General features: G+C 41.5%; 1 protein-coding gene across 2 annotated transcripts; it reads right to left on the bottom strand.

The window, feature by feature from the left end:
* Positions 1-114: 114 nt before the first annotated feature.
* eppk1 (epiplakin 1) lies at positions 115-19,817 on the bottom strand. Of its 2 annotated transcripts, XM_026347044.1 has the most exons (4): positions 19,691-19,817; positions 16,392-16,480; positions 10,664-15,931; positions 115-9,586 (listed from the first exon to the last, which is right to left on the bottom strand). In XM_026347044.1, exons 3-4 carry the CDS (start codon positions 15,915-15,917, stop codon positions 969-971), a joined length of 13,872 nt encoding a protein of 4,623 aa, XP_026202829.1. In that variant the 5' UTR covers positions 15,918-15,931; positions 16,392-16,480; positions 19,691-19,817; the 3' UTR covers positions 115-968. The 2 variants fall into 2 exon arrangements, with proteins under 2 accessions (XP_026202829.1, XP_026202828.1); XM_026347043.1 differs by having other exon boundaries at positions 115-15,931.
* Between the last annotated feature and the right edge of the window lie 3,902 nt (positions 19,818-23,719).

Genomic DNA, 23,719 nt, shown 5'->3' with positions numbered 1-23,719 from the left:
ATAATAGAGAGTGATATAGGGCTTTAAAACTTGGGTTTGACCAGGACGTCCTTTTACCAAACCAATAGAAATCAAGGCCATTAGAAAGAGACAAAATTTAAAAAACAGACAAAATAGTGTTATCTATTTATTGTACCACACAATAGTTTGAGCAAGAAAGGTTTTACAAAAAATACAAGAAATTAACAGTTGGCTTTCAGGTGAGGTCAGTGCAGGACCAGTAAAGCTACATCAATTTGACTTTTTACTAGTCTTAATGAAAAGAAACATATTGAAGTAATGAAACTATTTGCCGAAATGCTATATAAACAACTTAATCTGGCAGGCAAGGTAATAGAGACCCTGTTTGATCCCATCAGTACAAAATCAAAACCATAGATCCCAGACATAAAATGAAAGGACAACCAAATGAAAAGAAGCATCAAAATAGCTAAAAATATTTGACATACATTGTAATTACTGCCATGCATTGTATATGACAAAAGAAGATCGCCATTGATGGAAAACCAGTAAAATCCCATGTACGAATTGTACTGTTTAATTTTAACACCAGTATACTTCACCACAGACATTTCACATATTAACCATTAACTTTAAATGTCCTATGTGTTCTGACATTTTCTGATGTTGTCATTCAAAACTAATAAGTTTTAGCTAATTCAATTTCAGTTTCTCTTGGTTAGGTAATTTCATAGGAATTGATTTTGGCTGAATGCTTTTGTGCATGGTGATAAAAAAAGTTTATAATATTCAGGTTAGTCAAACTTTTCAAGCTGCAACTCTTTCTGGTGCACGTTCTCACACAGTATTCAGCACACTGTAAATACAGTCATTTTTTCTGAATATGTTTCTTCCTTTTGTGACTAAAAATTAACATTTTACTAATTGCAGAAATTACTTAATTACAGTAAAAAAATATGATAATGGAAAACAAAAAAACTAATGCAAAAACAAAGGCTTTCTTTTGTTCATTTGCGCAATGGGAGTAAGCTCAGGCCTGTGACAGGATCAGTGACACACCTCTCAACAAGCTGGAGGTAAGTGAGGTTCTCCTTAGTGTTGGGGTCAAAAAAGCCCTTGGTGTCATCATCAGGGTCAGACAAAATCTTATTCATTTCCTCATCAAAGTAACCTCTCTCATATGCCACTTGTACCGGCACTCTGTGGCTGTGCACTGGGTCAATTATGCCTCCTGTGGCAATTTGGGCTTCAAGGAGACGAATTCCGTGGTCCTTGACGATGAGGTCTTTATGCAGTGCTTGGAACAAAGAAATGGTCTTTTCAGTGTATGGGTCTCTGTATCCTGTAACTGCTTTCTCTGCTGAAAGCAGCTTGTTTTTCCACTCATTGCCAACCACCTTTTGAGCCACAGCTTCTTCCACTGAAAGCTTCTTGTTCTTCACTGGATCTATGATAAAGCCAGTAGCAGCCTGAGCCTCCAGCAGAATCAGAGACGTGCCTGGAGTCAGCAACCCTCTGCTTTTGGCTTCATAGATGCTCAGGGTCTCTTTGGTGGACTGCAGGTACACACCTGCAATGCTGTTGGTTCCCTCAAGATACTTGCGCACTGAGTCCATATCACTCACTTGCTCCACTGTGACTTTACCAGCACTAAGATCTTTGTAAAGGTCCTCGGTGATGATTTGTGATTCGAGCAGCTCGGTAGCAGTGACATCCTTCCTGATTCCGTGGAACTTTTGTTCTGTTGTCTCTGTGATTGTAGTAGTGGTGATGGTAGTTGATGTTGTGTTGCTGTCCACTTGTGTTTCTGGTGGTTGGCATGCAACAAGTGATGATGATGATGGGGTTGTATCTGTCTGCTGCTGGATGATTGTTATGATTATCTCCAAGAACTGTTCAGTGGTGATGGTACCAGTCTTATACTGTTGCACGAGCTCTCTCCTCTTTTCCTCAGTGATGTATTTGGAATAGAGCAGTTCCCACAGGGACACTGTTTTTCCTTGGTATTTCCCTCCTGCTCTGGTAGTTGTTGTAGATTTCAGAATGAGTTTTGTTGCCTCGTCAACAAAGAAATAAAACTCGCCTTTCTTCGCAATGACCAGCAAGCTCAGGCCTGTCACAGGATCAGTGACACACCTCTCAACAAGCTGGAGGTAAGTGAGGTTCTCCTGAGTGTTGGGGTCAAAAAAGCCCTTGGTGTCATCATCAGGGTCAGACAAAATCTTATTCATTTCCTCATCAAAGTAACCTCTCTCATATGCCACTTGTACCGGCACTCTGTGGCTGTGCACTGGGTCAATTATGCCTCCTGTGGCAATTTGGGCTTCAAGGAGACGAATTCCGTGGTCCTTGACGATGAGGTCTTTATGCAGTGCTTGGAACAAAGAAATGGTCTTTTCAGTGTATGGGTCTCTATATCCTGTAACTGCTTTCTCTGCTGAAAGCAGCTTGTTTTTCCACTCATTGCCAACCACCTTTTGAGCCACAGCTTCTTCCACTGAAAGCTTCTTGTTCTTCACTGGATCTATGATAAATCCAGTAGCAGCCTGAGCCTCCAGCAGAATCAGAGACGTGCCTGGATTCAACAACCTTCTGCTTTTGGCTTCATAGATGCTCAGGGTCTCTTTGGTGGACTGCAGGTACACTCCTGCAATGCTGTTGGTTCCCTCAAGGTACTTGCGCACTGAGTCCATATCACTCACTTGCTCCACTGTGACTTTACCAGCACTAAGATCTTTGTAAAGGTCCTCGGTGATGATTTGTGATTCGAGCAGCTCGGTAGCAGTGACATCCTTCCTGATTCCGTGGAACTTTTGTTCTGTTGTCTCTGTGATTGTAGTAGTGGTGATGGTAGTTGATGTTGTGTTGCTGTCCACTTGTGTTTCTGGTGGTTGGCATGCAACAAGTGATGATGATGATGGGGTTGTATCTGTCTGCTGCTGGATGATTGTTATGATTATCTCCAAGAACTGTTCAGTGGTGATGGTACCAGTCTTGTACTGTTGCACGAGCTCTCTCCTCTTCTCCTCAGTGATGTATTTGGAATAGAGCAGTTCCCAAAGGGACACTGTTTTTCCTTGGTATTTCCCTCCTGCGCTGGTAGTTGTTGTAGATTTCAGAATGAGTTTTGTTGCCTCGTCAACAAAGAAATAAAACTCGCCTTTCTTCGCAATGACCAGCAAGCTAAGGCCTGTGACAGGATCAGTGACACACCTCTCAACAAGCTGGAGGTAAGTGAGGTTCTCCTGAGTGTTGGGGTCAAAAAAGCCCTTGGTGTCATCATCAGGGTCAGACAAAATCGTATTCATTTCCTCATCAAAGTAACCTCTCTCATATGCCACTTGTACCGGCACTCTGTGGCTGTGCACTGGGTCAATTATGCCTCCTGTGGCAATTTGGGCTTCAAGGAGACGAATTCCGTGGTCCTTGACGATGAGGTCTTTATGCAGTGCTTGGAACAAAGAAATGGTCTTTTCAGTGTATGGGTCTCTGTATCCTGTAACTGCTTTCTCTGCTGAAAGCAGCTTGTTTTTCCACTCATTGCCAACCACCTTTTGAGCCACAGCTTCTTCCACTGAAAGCTTCTTGTTCTTCACTGGATCTATGATAAATCCAGTAGCAGCCTGAGCCTCCAGCAGAATCAGAGACGTGCCTGGATTCAACAACCTTCTGCTTTTGGCTTCATAGATGCTCAGGGTCTCTTTGGTGGACTGCAGGTACACTCCTGCAATGCTGTTGGTTCCCTCAAGGTACTTGCGCACTGAGTCCATATCACTCACTTGCTCCACTGTGACTTTACCAGCACTAAGATCTTTGTAAAGGTCCTCGGTGATGATTTGTGATTCGAGCAGCTCGGTAGCAGTGACATCCTTCCTGATTCCGTGGAACTTTTGTTCTGTTGTCTCTGTGATTGTAGTAGTGGTGATGGTAGTTGATGTTGTGTTGCTGTCCACTTGTGTTTCTGGTGGTTGGCATGCAACAAGTGATGATGATGATGGGGTTGTATCTGTCTGCTGCTGGATGATTGTTATGATTATCTCCAAGAACTGTTCAGTGGTGATGGTACCAGTCTTGTACTGTTGCACGAGCTCTCTCCTCTTCTCCTCAGTGATGTATTTGGAATAGAGCAGTTCCCAAAGGGACACTGTTTTTCCTTGGTATTTCCCTCCTGCGCTGGTAGTTGTTGTAGATTTCAGAATGAGTTTTGTTGCCTCGTCAACAAAGAAATAAAACTCGCCTTTCTTCACAATGACCAATAAGCTAAGGCCTGTGACAGGATCAGTGACACACCTCTCAATCAGCTGGAGGTAAGTGAGGTTCTCCTTAGTGTTGGGGTCAAAAAAGCCCTTGGTGTCATCATCAGGGTCAGACAAAATCTTATTCATTTCCTCATCAAAGTAACCTCTCTCATATGCCACTTGTACCGGCACTCTGTGGCTGTGCACTGGGTCAATTATGCCTCCTGTGGCAATTTGGGCTTCAAGGAGACGAATTCCGTGGTCCTTGACGATGAGGTCTTTATGCAGTGCTTGGAACAAAGAAATGGTCTTTTCAGTGTAGGGGTCTCTGTATCCTGTAACTGCTTTCTCTGCTGAAAGCAGCTTCTTTTTCCACTCATTGCCAACCACTTTTTGAGCCACAGCTTCTTCCACTGAAAGTTTCTTGTTCTTCACTGGATCAATGATAAAGCCAGTGGCAGCCTGAGCCTCCAGCAGAATCAGAGACGTGCCTGGAGTCAGCAACCCTCTGCTTTTGGCTTCATAGATGCTCAGGGTCTCTTTGGTGGACTGCAGGTACACTCCTGCAATGCTGTTGGTTCCCTCAAGGTACTTGCGCACTGAGTCCATATCACTCACTTGCTCCACTGTGACTTTACCAGCACTAAGATCTTTGTAAAGGTCCTCGGTGATGATTTGTGATTCGAGCAGCTCGGTAGCAGTGACATCCTTCCTGATTCCGTGGAACTTTTGTTCTGTTGTCTCTGTGATTGTAGTAGTGGTGATGGTAGTTGTTGTTGTGTTGCTGTCCACTTGTGTTTCTGGTGGTTGGCATGCAACAAGTGATGATGATGATGGGGTTGTATCTGTCTGCTGCTGGATGATTGTTATGATTATCTCCAAGAACTGTTCAGTGGTGATGGTACCAGTCTTGTACTGTTGCACGAGCTCTCTCCTCTTCTCCTCAGTGATGTATTTGGAATAGAGCAGTTCCCAAAGGGACACTGTTTTTCCTTGGTATTTCCCTCCTGCGCTGGTAGTTGTTGTAGATTTCAGAATGAGTTTTGTTGCCTCGTCAACAAAGAAATAAAACTCGCCTTTCTTCGCAATGACCAGCAAGCTAAGGCCTGTGACAGGATCAGTGACACACCTCTCAACAAGCTGGAGGTAAGTGAGGTTCTCCTGAGTGTTGGGGTCAAAAAAGCCCTTGGTGTCATCATCAGGGTCAGACAAAATCGTATTCATTTCCTCATCAAAGTAACCTCTCTCATATGCCACTTGTACCGGCACTCTGTGGCTGTGCACTGGGTCAATTATGCCTCCTGTGGCAATTTGGGCTTCAAGGAGACGAATTCCGTGGTCCTTGACGATGAGGTCTTTATGCAGTGCTTGGAACAAAGAAATGGTCTTTTCAGTGTATGGGTCTCTGTATCCTGTAACTGCTTTCTCTGCTGAAAGCAGCTTGTTTTTCCACTCATTGCCAACCACCTTTTGAGCCACAGCTTCTTCCACTGAAAGCTTCTTGTTCTTCACTGGATCTATGATAAATCCAGTAGCAGCCTGAGCCTCCAGCAGAATCAGAGACGTGCCTGGATTCAACAACCTTCTGCTTTTGGCTTCATAGATGCTCAGGGTCTCTTTGGTGGACTGCAGGTACACTCCTGCAATGCTGTTGGTTCCCTCAAGGTACTTGCGCACTGAGTCCATATCACTCACTTGCTCCACTGTGACTTTACCAGCACTAAGATCTTTGTAAAGGTCCTCGGTGATGATTTGTGATTCGAGCAGCTCGGTAGCAGTGACATCCTTCCTGATTCCGTGGAACTTTTGTTCTGTTGTCTCTGTGATTGTAGTAGTGGTGATGGTAGTTGATGTTGTGTTGCTGTCCACTTGTGTTTCTGGTGGTTGGCATGCAACAAGTGATGATGATGATGGGGTTGTATCTGTCTGCTGCTGGATGATTGTTATGATTATCTCCAAGAACTGTTCAGTGGTGATGGTACCAGTCTTGTACTGTTGCACGAGCTCTCTCCTCTTCTCCTCAGTGATGTATTTGGAATAGAGCAGTTCCCAAAGGGACACTGTTTTTCCTTGGTATTTCCCTCCTGCGCTGGTAGTTGTTGTAGATTTCAGAATGAGTTTTGTTGCCTCGTCAACAAAGAAATAAAACTCGCCTTTCTTCACAATGACCAATAAGCTAAGGCCTGTGACAGGATCAGTGACACACCTCTCAATCAGCTGGAGGTAAGTGAGGTTCTCCTTAGTGTTGGGGTCAAAAAAGCCCTTGGTGTCATCATCAGGGTCAGACAAAATCTTATTCATTTCCTCATCAAAGTAACCTCTCTCATATGCCACTTGTACCGGCACTCTGTGGCTGTGCACTGGGTCAATTATGCCTCCTGTGGCAATTTGTGCTTCAAGGAGACGAATTCCATGGTCCTTGACGATGAGGTCTTTATGCAGTGCTTGGAACAAAGAAATGGTCTTTTCAGTGTAGGGGTCTCTGTATCCTGTAACTGCTTTCTCTGCTGAAAGCAGCTTCTTTTTCCACTCATTGCCAACCACTTTTTGAGCCACAGCTTCTTCCACTGAAAGTTTCTTGTTCTTCACTGGATCAATGATAAAGCCAGTGGCAGCCTGAGCCTCCAGCAGAATCAGAGACGTGCCTGGAGTCAGCAACCCTCTGCTTTTGGCTTCATAGATGCTCAGGGTCTCTTTGGTGGACTGCAGGTACACACCTGCAATGCTGTTGGTTCCCTCAAGGTACATGCGCACTGAGTCCATATCACTCACTTGCTCCACTGTGACTTTACCAGCACTAAGATCTTTGTAAAGGTCCTCAGTGATGATTTGTGATTCGAGCAGCTCGGTAGCAGTGACATCCTTCCTGATTCCGTGGAACTTTTGTTCTGTTGTCTCTGTGAATATATAAGTGGTGATGGTAGTTGTCGTGTTGTTGCTGTCCACTTGTGTTTCTGGTGGTTGGCATGCAACAAGTGATGATGATGATGGGGTTGTATCTGTCTGCTGCTGGATGATTATTATGATTATCTCCAAGAACTGTTCAGTTGTGATGGTACCAGTCTTATACTGTTGCACGAGCTCTCTCCTCTTCTCCTCAGTGATGTATGTGGAATAGAGCAGTTCCCACAGGGACACTGTTTTTCCTTGGTATTTCCCTCCTGCTCTGGTAGTTGTTGTAGATTTCAGAATGAGTTTTGTTGCCTCATCAACAAAGAAATAAAACTCGCCTTTCTTCGCAATGACCAGCAAGCTCAGACCTGTGACAGGATCAGTGACACACCTCTCAACAAGCTGGAGGTAAGTGAGGTTCTCCTTAGTGTTGGGGTCAAAAAAGCCCTTGGTGTCATCATCAGGGTCAGACAAAATCTTATTCATTTCCTCATCAAAGTAACCTCTCTCATATGCCACTTGTACCGGCACTCTGTGGCTGTGCACTGGGTCAATTATGCCTCCTGTGGCAATTTGTGCTTCAAGGAGACGAATTCCGTGGTCCTTGACGATGAGGTCTTTATGCAGTGCTTGGAACAAAGAAATGGTCTTTTCAGTGTATGGGTCTCTGTATCCTGTAACTGCTTTCTCTGCTGAAAGCAGCTTGTTTTTCCACTCATTGCCAACCACTTTTTGAGCCACAGCTTCTTCCACTGAAAGCTTCTTGTTCTTCACTGGATCTATGATAAAGCCAGTGGCAGCCTGAGCCTCCAGCAGAATAAGAGACGTGCCTGGTTTCAGCAACCCTCTGCTTTTGGCTTCATAGATGCTCAGGGTCTCTTTGGTGGACTGCAGGTACACTCCTGCAATGCTGTTGGTTCCCTCAAGGTACTTGCGCACTGAGTCCATATCACTCACTTGCTCCACTGTGACTTTACCAGCACTAAGATCTTTGTAAAGGTCCTCGGTAATGATTTGTGATTCGAGCAGCTCGGTAGCAGTGACATCCTTCCTGATTCCGTGGAACTTTTGTTCTGTTGTCTCTGTGATTGTAGTAGTGGTGATGGTAGTTGTTGTTGTGTTGCTGTCCACTTGTGTTTCTGGTGGTTGGCATGCAACAAGTGATGATGATGATGATGGGGTTGTATCTGTCTGCTGCTGGATGATTGTTATGATTATCTCCAAGAACTGTTCAGTGGTGATGGTACCAGTCTTGTACTGTTGCACGAGCTCTCTCCTCTTCTCCTCAGTGATGTATGTGGAATAGAGCAGTTCCCACAGGGACACTGTTTTTCCTTGGTATTTCCCTCCTGCTCTGGTAGTTGTTGTAGATTTCAGAATGAGTTTTGTTGCCTCATCAACAAAGAAATAAAACTCGCCTTTCTTCGCAATGACCAGCAAGCTCAGACCTGTGACAGGATCAGTGACACACCTCTCAACAAGCTGGAGGTAAGTGAGGTTCTCCTTAGTGTTGGGGTCAAAAAAGCCCTTGGTGTCATCATCAGGGTCAGACAAAATCTTATTCATTTCCTCATCAAAGTAACCTCTCTCATATGCCACTTGTACCGGCACTCTGTGGCTGTGCACTGGGTCAATTATGCCTCCTGTGGCAATTTGTGCTTCAAGGAGACGAATTCCGTGGTCCTTGACGATAAGGTCTTTATGCAGTGCTTGGAACAAAGAAATGGTCTTTTCAGTGTATGGGTCTCTATATCCAGTAACTGCTTTCTCTGCTGAAAGCAGCTTGTTTTTCCACTCATTGCCAACCACCTTTTGAGCCACAGCTTCTTCCACTGAAAGCTTCTTGTTCTTCACTGGATCAATGATAAAGCCAGTGGCAGCTTGAGCCTCCAGCAGAATCAGAGACGTGCCTGGAGTCAGCAACCCTCTGCTTTTGGCTTCATAGATGCTCAGGGTCTCTTTGGTGGACTGCAGGTACACTCCTGCAATGCTGTTGGTTCCCTCAAGATACTTGCGCACTGAGTCCATATCACTCACTTGCTCCACTGTGACTTTACCAGCACTAAGATCTTTGTAAAGGTCCTCAGTGATGATTTGTGATTCGAGCAGCTCGGTAGCAGTGACATCCTTCCTGATTCCGTGGAACTTTTGTTCTGTTGTCTCTGTGATTGTAGTAGTGGTGATGGTAGTTGTCGTGTTGTTGCTGTCCACTTGTGTTTCTGGTGGTTGGCATGCAACAAGTGATGATGATGATGGGGTTGTATCTGTCTGCTGCTGGATGATTGTTATGATTATCTCCAAGAACTGTTCAGTTGTGATGGTACCAGTCTTATACTGTTGCACGAGCTCTCTCCTCTTCTCCTCAGTGATGTATGTGGAATAGAGCAGTTCCCAAAGGGACACTGTTTTTCCTTGGTATTTCCCTCCTGCTCTGGTAGTTGTTGTAGATTTCAGAATGAGTTTTGTTGCCTCATCAACAAAGAAATAAAACTCGCCTTTCTTCGCAATGACCAGCAAGCTCAGACCTGTGACAGGATCAGTGACACACCTCTCAACAAGCTGGAGGTAAGTGAGGTTCTCCTTAGTGTTGGGGTCAAAAAAGCCCTTGGTGTCATCATCAGGGTCAGACAAAATCTTATTCATTTCCTCATCAAAGTAACCTCTCTCATATGCCACTTGTACCGGCACTCTGTGGCTGTGCACTGGGTCAATTATGCCTCCTGTGGCAATTTGTGCTTCAAGGAGACGAATTCCGTGGTCCTTGACGATGAGGTCTTTATGCAGTGCTTGGAACAAAGAAATGGTCTTTTCAGTGTATGGGTCTCTATATCCAGTAACTGCTTTCTCTGCTGAAAGCAGCTTGTTTTTCCACTCATTGCCAACCACCTTTTGAGCCACAGCTTCTTCCACTGAAAGCTTCTTGTTCTTCACTGGATCAATGATAAAGCCAGTGGCAGCCTGAGCCTCCAGCAGAATAAGAGACGTGCCTGGTTTCAGCAACCCTCTGCTTTTGGCTTCATAGATGCTCAGGGTCTCTTTGGTGGACTGCAGGTACACACCTGCAATGCTGTTGGTTCCCTCAAGGTACTTGCGCACTGAGTCCATATCACTCACTTGCTCCACTGTGACTTTACCAGCACTAAGATCTTTGTAAAGGTCCTCGGTAATGATTTGTGATTCGAGCAGCTCGGTAGCAGTGACATCCTTCCTGATTCCGTGGAACTTTTGTTCTGTTGTCTCTGTGATTGTAGTAGTGGTGATGGTAGTTGTTGTTGTGTTGCTTTCCACTTGTGTTTCTGGTGGTTGGCATGCAACAAGTGATGATGATGATGGGGTTGTATCTGTCTGCTGCTGGATGATTGTTATGATTATCTCCAAGAACTGTTCAGTGGTGATGGTACCAGTCTTATACTGTTGCACGAGCTCTCTCCTCTTCTCCTCAGTGATGTATGTGGAATAGAGCAGTTCCCAAAGGGACACTGTTTTTCCTTGGTATTTCCCTCCTGCTCTGGTAGTTGTTGTAGATTTCAGAATGAGTTTTGTTGCCTCATCAACAAAGAAATAAAACTCGCCTTTCTTCACGATGGGGAGTAAGTTAAGTCCCGTGACAGGATCAGTGACACACCTTTCAATCAGCTGGAGGTAAGTGAGGTTCTCCTTAGTGTTGGGGTCAAAAAAGCCCTTGGTGTCATCATCAGGGTCAGACAAAATCGTATTCATTTCCTCATCAAAGTAACCTCGTTGGTACGCCACTTGTACCGGCACTCTGTGGCTGTGCACTGGATCAATTATGCCTCCTGTGGCAATTTGGGCTTCAAGGAGACGAATTCCATGATCTTTGACTATGAGGTCTTTTTTCAGAGCCTGAAACAAAGAAATTGTATCTTCTGTGTAGGGATCTTTGTAACCAGTGACTGCTCTTTCTGCTGCAAGTAGTTTATTTTTCCATTCGTTGCCAACCACTTTTTGAGACACAGCCTCCTCTACTGAAAGCTTCTTGTTCTTCACTGGATCAATGACAAATCCAGTGGCAGCCTGAGCTTCCAGCAGAATCAGAGATGTGCCTGGAGGCAGCAGGTTTTTAGTTTTGGCATCATATATGCTTAACACTTGCTTGGTGGCTTCCACTCTAACACCTGCTATACAGTTTGTAGCTCCAAGGTATTGTTGAATTGATTCCATTTTATCAACATTCTCTTCAGTCACTTCTCCTTGAATAATCTGTTTGAAAAGGTCTTTTGAGATGATCTTTGACTCATACAACTCACTTGCAGACACTTGCTTTCTAAGTCCTTTGAATTTTTTCTCTTTAGAAGACACCTCTGTAACAATAGCTATGACTATTTCAATTATCTCTTCTGTTGTTATGACTCCTGTCCGGTATTGTTGTATGAGCTGCTGCCTTTTTTGTTCTGATATGTATTCTGAGAGCAGCACTTCCCACAGTGTTACCTCCTTGTTTTTAAATTTTCCTGCATTTACTGCAATAATTTTGTTTTTGAATGCTAACTGTATTTGCTCATCTGTGTGGAGTACATTGGATTCCTCCTTGTAGAGGGGTAGAAGAAGTAGCCCACTTTCAGTGTCTGGCTCACATCGCTTTATCAGCTGATGGTAAGAGACATTTTCTTTGGAATTTGGGTCAACAAATCCTTTTGCATCATTAGTTGGGTTCAGCAGAATATTTTTCATGTCCTCATCCAGAAATCCCTTTTTTATAGCAACATGAATAGGTAGCCTGTGACTTTGAATTGGGTCAATGATTCCTCCAGTTGCCATCTGCGCCTCAAGAAGACAAATGCCATGGGTTCTTTTAATTAGTTGTTCATTCATGGCTTCAAATAGTGATATTGTTGCATCTGTAAATGGATCTTCATAGCCAGTGACAGCTCGTTCAGCTGAAAGAAGTTGTTCATGTACATCTGGTCCAATTACTTTCTCTCTAGCTGCCTCATCAACAGTATAGAACTTGTTTTTGCAAGGATCTATGATCCATCCTGTTGCAGCCTGTGCTTCCAGCAGAAGAAGTGCAAGGCCAGGTGTCATTAGCTCTCCTTTTGTTGCTTCATATATGCTCATTACTTTCTGGGATGGGTGAACCTTAATTCCAGCAATGCTTCCGGTTCCCTTCAAGTATCCCTTTACAGATTCACGTTGTGTTACTGATTCAAGAGTCATTTTTCCTTCTTTCACTTGCCTGAATGTATCAGCATCAATTATATCAGAATCCAATAGTTGTTGTGCAGAGATGGGCTTTCGCAGACCCATTACCACTTGTGGAGTTTCACTCTTCTCCAATTTTTCAATGATGTAAATCACTTCTGTGATTATAGTTTGTGTGGTAATCTTGTTTGTTCTGTATTTTTCAATGTATTCAAGCCGTTGATCTTCAGTGAAGTATCCAGAGTGAATCAAGTCCCATAGAGAGACTGATTTTCCTGAGTAACGTCCCACTGATATGCTCACAGCTATCCTTTCAAAGTCTTGCTGTATTTCTGTGTCAGTTTTTACCTTTGCTGCTGTAGATTTTGGTGAGTCATTCAGGGGCAGGAGAAACAGTCCGGTTTCCTTATCTTTTGTACATCTGCTCAACATCTCCAAGTATGTCAGATTGTCTTGGGTCTTTGGGTCAAAAAAGCCCTTTGTGTCATCCGTTGGGTCTGTTAAGATTTTATTGAGTTCAGCATCAAAATATCCTTTTTTGTATGCCACATTAAGGGGTAAGTGAAGGCACTTCAAGGGATCAATGATACCACCTGTGGCAATTTGGGCCTCAAGTAAACGGATGCCATGCTGCTTGACAATTAGATCCTTTTTCAAGGCTTGGAAAAGTGAGATCTTTTGACCAGTATATGGATCTGTGTAACCAGTGACTGCTCTCTCTGCAGACAAAAGTTTTTCATACATTTGTGGAGCAATGATCTTTTCTTTGAGTGCTTGTTCCACTGTAAGTGTTTGGTTTTTCAGAGGATCAACAATGAACCCTGTGGCTGCTTGTGCTTCAAGGAGACAAAGAGCAGTACCTGGTGTGAGAATACCAGTTCTCTGTGCATCATAGATGCTAAGCTTCTGATTGGAGGGTTGTACTATCACCCCAGCTACACAACTTTTCCCTCGTAGATAGTCTCTCACACTGTCCAGTTTCATGACATCAGTGTTTGTCATCTTCCCCTCCACCAAACTATTATATGTTTGTTCATCCACTATTTCAAGATCCAAAAGATCCACAACAGAGACCTCTCCTCTGAGACCTTGAAACTTTAATTCTGCTTGCTGTTTTATCTCCTTACTTTCAATGATCTCCAAAATGATGACAATGAGTTCCTCAGTTGTGATTTTCCTTGACTTCGAGAGCTTGAAAAACTCCTGTCTTTTGTCCTCAGACAGATACTCTGAATTTATAAGATCCCAAAGTGTTGTGTGTTTATCTTTGAATCTGCCATACCTGACAGTAACTGTTGTTGTTTTGAATGTTTCCCTTAGTTTGTCATCAATGTTGATTTTGCGACTTTTGCTCTTGAGTGGCAGGAGGCACAAGCCTGTACTGGGATCTGTGACACATCTGGCCAGGAGCTGCAAATATGTCAGGTTCTCATGGGTGTTGGGGTCAAAAAATCCTTTAGTGTCATCACTTGGATCACTCAGTATCTCATTCATTTTTTCATCGAAGTACCCTCTCTTGTAGGCCACATGGACAGGAATACGATGGCTGTTTACTGGGTCTATGATCCCACCAGTGGCAATTTGTGCCTCCAGAAGCCTAATTCCATGGTCTTTCAAAATGAGGTCTCTCTGCATGGCTTGGAACAAGGAGATTATTTTACCATCATATGGGTTTTTGTATCCAGTGACTGCTTTCTCTGCTGAGCGCAGCTTTTGACAGACATCAGCCCCCACAATCTTTGCTTTGACAGCATCATCCACTGAAAACTTTCTGTTTCCAATAGGGTCAATAATGAACCCTGTTGCTGCTTGTGCTTCAAGTAGAATCAGTGCAGTTCCTGGCATTAGCAAATGTTTCTGTCTAGCCTGGTAGATGGTCATGACTTGAGAATTAGGAAGCAGAATACCTGCAATACTGTCTTTCCCCTTTAGATAGACATTTACATTTTCATCTTCTATCACGTCCTTCACTGACTTCTTTCCTTTTTTCAGATCTTCCAGGACCTCCTCACTGATGATATCTGCCTCCACAAGCTGTTTGGCTGTGACAGTTTCACGGATGCCTTCAAAGGTCACTTTAGTTGTTTTCACAGACTTTTCAATGACTTCCATTACTGTTGTGATGATCGTCTTGATATTGAGCTTTCCTTCACGATACTTTTGAATGATATCTTGCCTTTGTTGTGCATCAAAGTATTCAGACATCAGCAGTTCCCACAGAGATACTGTCATTCCCATGTACTTCCCACATGTAACATACACTTTCACCTGTTTCAAATCCATTTTAGTTTGATATTCAATGAAGTTGAAATCCAGCCTAGTTGATTTATCGTGTAGAGGAAGAAGGCACAGTCCAGTGGCTGGATCAATGACACACCTTTCCATGAGCTGAAGATAGGATAGATTATCCTCTGTGTTTGGGTCAAAAAACCCTTTTGTGTCATCACCTGCATCTTCTAGTATGCCTTTCATTTCTTCATTGAAATAACCTCTGTTGAAGGCAACCTCTGTGGGGAGTCTGTGACTGTTGATTGGGTCTATTATTCCACCGGTGGCGATTTGTGCTTCAAGTAGGCGAATCCCATGTTCCTTAACAATGAGGTCTTTTGACAGTGCTTGAAACAGGGATATAGTTTTACCTGTGTATGGGTCTTTGTATCCAGTTACTGCTCGCTCAGCAGAACACAGCTTTGCATGATATTCTGGGCCAATAAGCTTGTTTTTGATGGCCTCGTCCACAGTGAACTTTTTATTTTCTACAGGATCAACCATGAATCCAGTGGCAGCTTGTGCCTCAAGTAGAACTAGTGCTGTTCCAGGCATAAGTACTCCTTGTTTCATGGCTTGATAAATACTCATTTTCTGATTGGTTGACAGTACAACAATCCCTGCAATACTGCCTTTCCCCTCCAGGTATTCTTTCACCGTTTCCATCAGCATCACATCCTGTGTCGTGATCTTCCCCTTCTGCAGGTCACTAAATGTTTCTTTGTCAATGATCTTTGATTCAAAGAGTTCAGTGGAGGAAATTCCTCTCCGCAGACCTTTGAATGCAATGCAGACAGGAAGGAGCGCCAGGTTTGTGCCTGGCTCCACAGTACATGTCTTAAGGAGATTTCGGTAGTTCAGAAATTCTTGAGAGCTTGGATTGTAGAACACTTTCAACTCTGACATCTGGTCATTCAGCAAATCTTTCTCATAGTAGCCCCTTTGAATTGCTGATTCAACTGAAATATTTGTCTTCTCGACAGGATCACATAGGCCTTTTGTGGCTATCTGTGCTTCCAGCAGCCTCAATCCATAATCTCTTGGAACTAAATCTTTTTGCATAGCTTGGAATACAGATATAATTTCATTGGTGTAGGGGTCTACATATCCAGAGATTGCTTTCTGAGCTAGGAGGAGTTTCTCTTTCATTTCTGGTCCAACTATTCCTTCTTTAACAGCATCTGCCACAGGAAGTATTCTGTTATTTATTGGGTCTACAATGCCGACTGTGGCAGCTTGAGCTTCTAGCAGGGCTAACGCTGTTCCTGGCTTAAGCAGACGTTTTTTCATGGCTTGATATATGGTTATCTTCTCCTTTGTCTTCTCCAGATATATGCCAGCCAGAGGTCCATGGACTTCTGTGACACCATTTTGCTTCATGTCTTGACTATCCATCTTGACCTAAAGAACTGTATAACACAGAAAGAGTTGCTTAAATTTGCATTTTATTTCTTTGTATACATTTTCCACAAATGCAAATGCAATATTTCCAAACTTCATTACGGTTATAATCTTCATGTAAAGTGTTGATTTGGGTTTAGTTTTCATGATTTTTACTATGGCTGGCCTTTTACATGATTTTCATTGCAAAAACTATAGCAGTTATTGAGTATGACTTTTCCCATGGAGTTTCTCCATAGTGGATTCCCTTCCCATCACTACCCTGTGTAAACATACAAAGGTAAATTGTAATTTATCCCCTTTAACTTTGCTCTGCCTTCTTCATACATTAGTAGCATAGTGGTAAATGTATAACGACAATGAATATACACTTGTTAATTATAACACTAGTAATGATTTGTGCTAAACTTGCAAAGCACCAATAAGGTCAATTTTATATGTGATCTGTCTCCCAACTGTATATCAAACCTTTTAGATTCCTAATGTGTCGTGAACAGCCTCAGATTCTCGGATGCAGGTACACGGTGTTATATGGATTTTGGCAGGTAACTCTGTCTCTGTAGAGATAAAAGAAGCAAAATACACGTCTTTCTTACAAGCATGTCTGATTTGGCATTGTCATTATTTTATAACAACATTCTCTTTTTATCTTTTTATGGCCCCGTTGTATTGTAACGTCAATTTTACAATATAACAGTTTACTAACACAAACAAATTAGGTAGATAACAACCACTGACACTCAGAAACTCAGCTAGCTCCTCCTTTTGATGTCTTTAACTGCACACATTAAAGAATTGAAATGCAAGTGAATTCTTATGAGCATATGGTTCAATAGTCTAGATTATTGTTTTCAAACATTATCTATGTATTCACAGTGTACATAGACAAAAATAACATAATTGCAATCTTCTGTGCTGAAAATAAATGAATCGTGTTCAACATGCATATGTTGCACAAGCATCATGTATTTGCTTTGGCATGCCAAGAAGTAATGCTTAAGAACTGGAACAGCCAGATGCCCTGTGTTGTAATAACAGACATGGAAATACTTGAGACACAGTGTGCTATTCTTAAGCCTTTAAACACCACTATGATTTTAAAACTGCATGGTCCAAGATTGTTCAAATTCACAAAACCCCATATTGAATTCTAGTGATCCCAAAACTTGCTTAGTTTTCTCTCAATTTATGCAGTAACTACACCAGTAAATCTAAAAAAAAGAATGTAAATGAGAAGTGACAGTTGTTAAACAACACACAGAGCTCCCCTATAACATTCAAGTTTGAACACCTCCTGTGCTGTTACAGAACAGTGAAGAGAAGATTGATTTGTTTATTATTGTTTTCCACCCACACTGCTGACAGGTTAGTGGCTGTTTTTTGTATTATGCATGATGTCATTTCCACCTGTAGGAGTGACTATAATCACTCAGAAAAAGGGTGTGGAAGGGGACTCAGCCTTGAAGTTCACAAACTTGCTCTTTGTTTTAATACTCAACTGAGAAAATAAACAGCAATCGTAGTCAAGGCTCTATTTTATGCATTATTTCCACACTCTGATCTCCCCCCTGTCTTTGCCGCCTGGGATAGAAACCCCTTGCTGGCAATAAGACATTTTTTCACAGTAGATTATGAGCACTGTGTAGTTAAAATAGTGCTCTCTTCTCATTTATAACCTCAGTGGACTAAAGGTGTGTGCACCTTGCATTCAATACAACACCTGTTAGGCCACTATGTTATGACACTGTGGTTATGTCAACTTGGAGCACACACCAAGTTACACAAGCCTCTGTTAAATCGGACTAAAGCTATTTGTGCAGCAACAGCAGTTACGCGGAGCTGCAGAATATCTGTCTGTAACTGCTGAACTTTGAGTAACTGAGTTTGTCAGACACTCTGTAAATGTTTGAATGTTTTTGGAGATGTTGAACATTAATTTTGCATTTATTACATCACATGAGTTTGCTTATCATACCGTCAATGCAAAGCTTTAGCAGCAAACACATTACAGCAACGCGATAGAGTTATAGTCTTAACACACTGTAGATTATTGTTTAATGGTCACAGGCTGCTTTTAGTACTTATGCAAATATTCTTTCCTTGCCCAAAGTATATCTTTCATGTTTAATATTGGAAAAAAAAAACATGGTTTGCCTTCACCTATTAGCTACCTAAAATTATACTTTAACTGGTCTACTACAACAGTTCTGCCCACATTAATCTTTACAAAGCTCATAATGTTTTAGTTCCATTGTAGAAATATCTATTATTATGTTTTCTTTTATGTTTTTTTGTTACTGAGGTTAAAGGTTAGGTTGTGGTCTACTGGAATACATTATATTTACAGCCTTTCAAATAATGCAGCCCAGTACAACGCCACCACTAAATATGACGGCAGTGTTTAGACATGTCATCAAATTAACTACTCTAAACAAAAAAAAAAAAAAAAAAAATCAACATTATATACAATTTATGTAAATAAAACAACAGAAAACTGCAATAATAACAGAATAATTTCACAGTTTCTCTGAGCCCAGCGTGATGTGTTTAAAATAAAAGTTAGAAAAGGAAAAGCAGAGTCTCACATCGAAGCTACAGCTTCATTACGGCTTGATAAACGACTTGAAACAATTATCAAACATTTGCTGATTAATCTCATTTCAGTCAAATCCAATAATCTTTCATCACGTACTTCATGGCATAGATGTCTAACACAAATGCAAAATAACCTTCGTGCCAATGGGCGGTACAGTGAAGCACTGATACACTGTCACCTCATACCAAGAAGGTTATGGGTTTGAATCTGTATGGGCTTTCTCCCATAGTCTAGATGAGTGCAGGTTAGGTTAATTTGTGACATTAAATTGGCTATGAGTATAATTGGTTGTGACTCTTTAAAGTCTTAACTGGCCTATTAATGAATCGGTGGATTTACTACCCACATTGGACTAATTGTGTTGATTAGAAAAACATTTGTCACCCTAACACTGATTTACTGTGGTAAAAACCTTGTCAAGAAATACATAAAGCCTTGACCATGATTAGCGCTAATTCAGGTCACACCCACTTGTCTATGCGAGTTATATTGCTGTAGCTTCAACTGGGCCAAAAATCTGTCTCAATGACAAAAAGGTTTTATGGTAGGGAACCAGTGAAGCTGCTACCTTTTTGCTGGGAGGAAAAAAAACTTGAGGAGCAGCTTTTACATTGACATCACACAGCAAATTGCATACTTTCTCAACATTGGATTACATACACATGAATCTGTGACACTCGGGTCTTAATTGCAGGGCATTCTTGACAGTCAACAGTAAAAAAAAAAAAAGAGGAAGGAAGGAAAGAAAGAAAGGAATAAACTGGCTATGCAGTTTTAATATTATGTAACAGTTTCTGTAGCTGTAACAGAGAAAGATTTGCATATTCATGATGTGTGATTGTTCAGACTTGTTCAAATATATAGACCTAGTTGTGTAAAATGTTATTTCAACAAGCATGGTCAAAGGTAATCATTGAGGAATGTTTCCTTTCCCTTTTTATCAGGAGGGTGTTGGCTGACAGTGCAGTATACTGTGCACAGCTGCTTTTCTCACTTTTGGTTTAGACAGGACTTTGTCAACTCATTTAAAAGTATGAACGCTGCAGCTCAAATCTTGTTCCACTTTGGATTAAACAACACTTTAAATGAAAGGAGCCTAGTTTGTTTTTACTACTTATGGAACATGTGAAACTCATAACATTGTCAGCCTTAAGAACAAAACTGCTCTTACCTGAAGTTCGTGGACAGCACAGTTTCCAAATCTGCGCTGGTAAGCAGTCAGACTCAGCTGGCATCAGAGACATTGAGGTTTTGAAGTGCTCCCAACATCTCAGAGGGAATCCGCTCTGCTCACTGGTCAGATATAGAGCTAGTCCAACTGCTAAGTCCCACCCATCAGGAGGAAGAGCCTCCTCTCCTCAAACGATGATGGAATAACTGCTGGAAATCTCCTTGCCCTAAGCTCAGGATGCCAGGAATTCCTGCAGACTTCCTCTGTGCATGTCCATTGTGCTCTTAAACAATAAAAGGGGGAAAATTTACTGTTGTGTGGAGAGATATTAAATGGCAAACAAGTGTATTGTAAATTATACAGGTATACATTTTATGTGTTCACATTAAGTCTTGCTATGGACATACTTTTACTGAAAAAGAGTCCTGGTAGAGATCCTTATCTTCCTTATCTAATCAAGCTTTGACAAGTCGAGCCAGATCCTCTGTGATCACAGATGGCTTTGTCTTTGTGCAGCAGCTTCCCTCTGGTTTGGCAGGTTTTCAAGTGTGAGTTGCAGAAACTTGACGGAATGGGAGAGGCTCTGTGTTTTACATATTAACAATAAAAACCAAATACCTTACAAAACAGACAAACACCTGTTTTTAGTTGCACAGACATTAGTCACATTATAATGGTGGTGCTGAAGTTTAACGATTTTTGGTGACTAATTTGAAGGTAATATCACTTCCATTTCCCTCACTTGAAATGGATTAAGATTTTCATGTTTGGGCTCCAGAATAGTTATTTACAGTAATTTACAGTTATTTACAATGTCATACTTAAACCTGTCCTAGTTTGAGAGTTGTAGTCAATCGACTGTCCTCAGACCAGCCCTCCTTCTCCCTGCTCCACCAAAATGTACCCGAGCACGTAGTCCTTGTTGAACTGCTCCCTGGCAGTGCTATTCAATGCATCTGGGTCCCAAGAGGATATGTTTTATGTTTAAATAGATGCAGCTGCATCTGTGTTCTGGGCCATGATGATGTGTTTTTAGGAAATAAAATCAATGAAGTTTAGTGCTGAAAATGTAGTTTATGTTTGGAACCTTTTTAATTGTAAATAAGATGTTTGATCAGATAACGCAGTACTCATTTGAAGAATAATGATCTCTCTCAGTTCAAGCATAAATAAATGAATAAATAATTATAATTACCTTGATCTTAATTTGCATGAGAACAAGCTGACATATCACGTAATACATACTAAACAGTCAAATGCCAAGTGTGGGATGATTTACCTTCTCCCTGGGGACAAAAACGGGGACAATGATACAACCTGGTTTCTTTACCTGTGCTCAGTTTTTTTGCTGACACCTGCCTTCTGACATTTAACTTTAACACTGTCAAGTGTTGCTTTAAGGCTGGGTGTGGTGTCCCCAGGGTTCTAAAGAAAAAATGATTTGTGAAAATCACATGGAAAAGTTTTTTTATTGGCGACACTCGTGCCAGATTAACAAGTTCTGAACCGTCTGCATGACCAGTCCTGCTGTGACATTTTGGTTGCTTGCATTCAAAGAAATAAATTAAGTACTCTCATGTTGACTGGAAGTAGAGGTTTGACCTTTGTTTGATTTGTTTACAGGAATAAGAACAGACATGAAAATTAAGTTGGCGTAATGTGTAATGATCAAATGGCAAAAACAGTATGAATCATTGAAAGGAGAGAGACCTAATCTTACCTTGCCAACCTGTATACAGCCTCCTGCAAGAGAATTGGGACACATGTTTGTACTGTCCACTGAAGACATTTAGATTTAATTAAACGTTCAGACTGTAAGCTTTTATTTGAAGCTATTTACACTTTGATATGTTAAACAACACAGAAGATAAGTATCAAACGATTTGAAAGACTTTTTGAATAAGCAAAAGTACATGAAAGTGAATACAATTTATTAATTGGTTGCATGTAACCGCATCAATCCTGTGAATTAGAAGACATGTTACATCTCTCAATGCACCTAGTTGCTATCAACATGAATTATTGCATTAATAAAGATAATTTCAGAAGCCATGAGTCTACCTCCACTGTGCTTCACTCGCATGGTTTGGATAATGAGCAGATCCTTTCCTACTACATATTTTGACCTTTTCATCACATTGGTGGAGGTTAATCTTGGTCTCATGGGTCCCGTTTGCCTCTGTACTTCTCTGCAGATTTCCAAAACTGTCTTTCTAATTCCTACTGCTGATGAGGGGTTTGCATTTTGTTGCATGGTCTCTGTATTTATGCCCATGAACTCTCATGAACTCCCGTCGAGTGTTGGCCGACTTGTTCTGTGTATGTTTCTCAGCACACCACTAACTTCTTTCTTTCTTAGGATATTTGTTGTAATAACTATGCCCAGTGTTTGTGTGGTGTCTTTATTTTCTCCTTTGGACAACCACCACACTACCTCCACTTAGCATTAAGACCCAGATATTTTCCTCAGGGGTTGATAAAAGATGACAATAAACTAAAAGGAGAGTAAATATTGGTCTTACAGTCAGAATGTGGACAGAAACACAACTCACAATGTTAACACTGTGTGAAAAATGCTAACATTGTGTAAATAGGCAACGGATTGCTGACTTTGTCCTGATATCAACTTTATAACTAATAATATATCACAGCATGTATTGTGTAGTATAAGTGTATAGTATTCCTTTGTAATACTTAAGTATATGTATTGAAAGTTCCACCATCTTTTATAAGTTAGCTCTTTTGCATGATACTACTCTTCAGATTTTCTCTTTGGATGAAAACATGAACTCATTAAAACTACTTTGTGTAAACTAACCAGATTATCCGTGTCCCTGAAAATTGTGGAGGAGTTGAATTCCTCACTCAGTTTTGTTTTCATTGACAAAAGTTTCACTCTTAATCACTTATTAAAACATGAACATTGCAGTGTTTACACCAGTAACAGCTCCTAGGAAAATGGCAACAATCAGAAAAGCTTTGTTGAAGCGAGTGCGTCTGTCTTGATAGTTTTCTATTTCACAATTAAACCTGCACCTATGCAGCGAATTCACCAGTCAACCATTCGTTTTCAAATGTCTTTCACTTTTACCAATTACTTCCACCGAACTGTAAAACACCAGTTTGGACACGTTTGGCTTCTCACGCACATACTAATTTCAGCAGTTATATTAAAGTTACACAGCTGGAAAATAAGTACCCAATGATCTTTGAAAAAGTCTCCACCTTTTCTTGAGAAAAATGCCAAAGACGTCCATAGGACTGATGGACACAGAATGTTTGGGTGATGATTTTCTAATAGTTGGAAAATGCCATTTTACATTAAAATATTATGTTATGTTTTTAATTTGATACACTGTTAGTATAAACAACTAGTGCACATGATCATGGAGAGACATGAGCTTTAGTGCGACCTTGTCAGATGACCTTGTCCATTCTCTCAAACAGACCCAAGTAAAAGACTGAAAGTAAAAGCTGCAATAACCTGAGTTAGGGCAAGAATTCCCCCCCGCTGTCTCATACAGGCAGCCTGACAACTTTCTTCAAGGCATTCAGCCTACAGGGGGAGAATTCATATTAGCCACTTTCTACAGCATTCTTAACAAACCACCCCCTCTTTCTGCACTTGTCTGGAAGATGATATTTCTAAGGACTTTCCCAGTCTGCCTGAAACTGATGCAGGAATGTTTTTTAACTAGTATTTCCATTGTCTGTTCATGTCTGCACAACACCCAGCTCTCTCTCACTGTAGCATGTCATTAATATTTGTCCACTTTTTTTTACAAGCACACAAAAATTAATCTGTGAGATTATGTGTTTTTGTTCTGATTATTTGAAATTATAAAGACTTTGTTACTGAGAACAAACTCTCCTTACCAAACTCCCTGCTGCTGCTTGCGTGCCCGCCCTTCTCAAATCCCTATGGGACTCAACTTAAACCCATTTTCTAATCTGAAGCCATTCAGTGACATCTGCACAAAAATGTGACTCCACAACTTGAAGAGTGAAATCTAATTCTCAGACTCATTG

Source organism: Anabas testudineus, chromosome 11 (assembly GCF_900324465.2).
Source record: "Anabas testudineus chromosome 11, fAnaTes1.2, whole genome shotgun sequence".
Lineage (NCBI taxonomy): Eukaryota > Metazoa > Chordata > Actinopteri > Anabantiformes > Anabantidae > Anabas > Anabas testudineus.
Note: the sequence above shows the minus strand (reverse complement) of the source record. Positions and strands in the feature narration are given on the sequence as shown.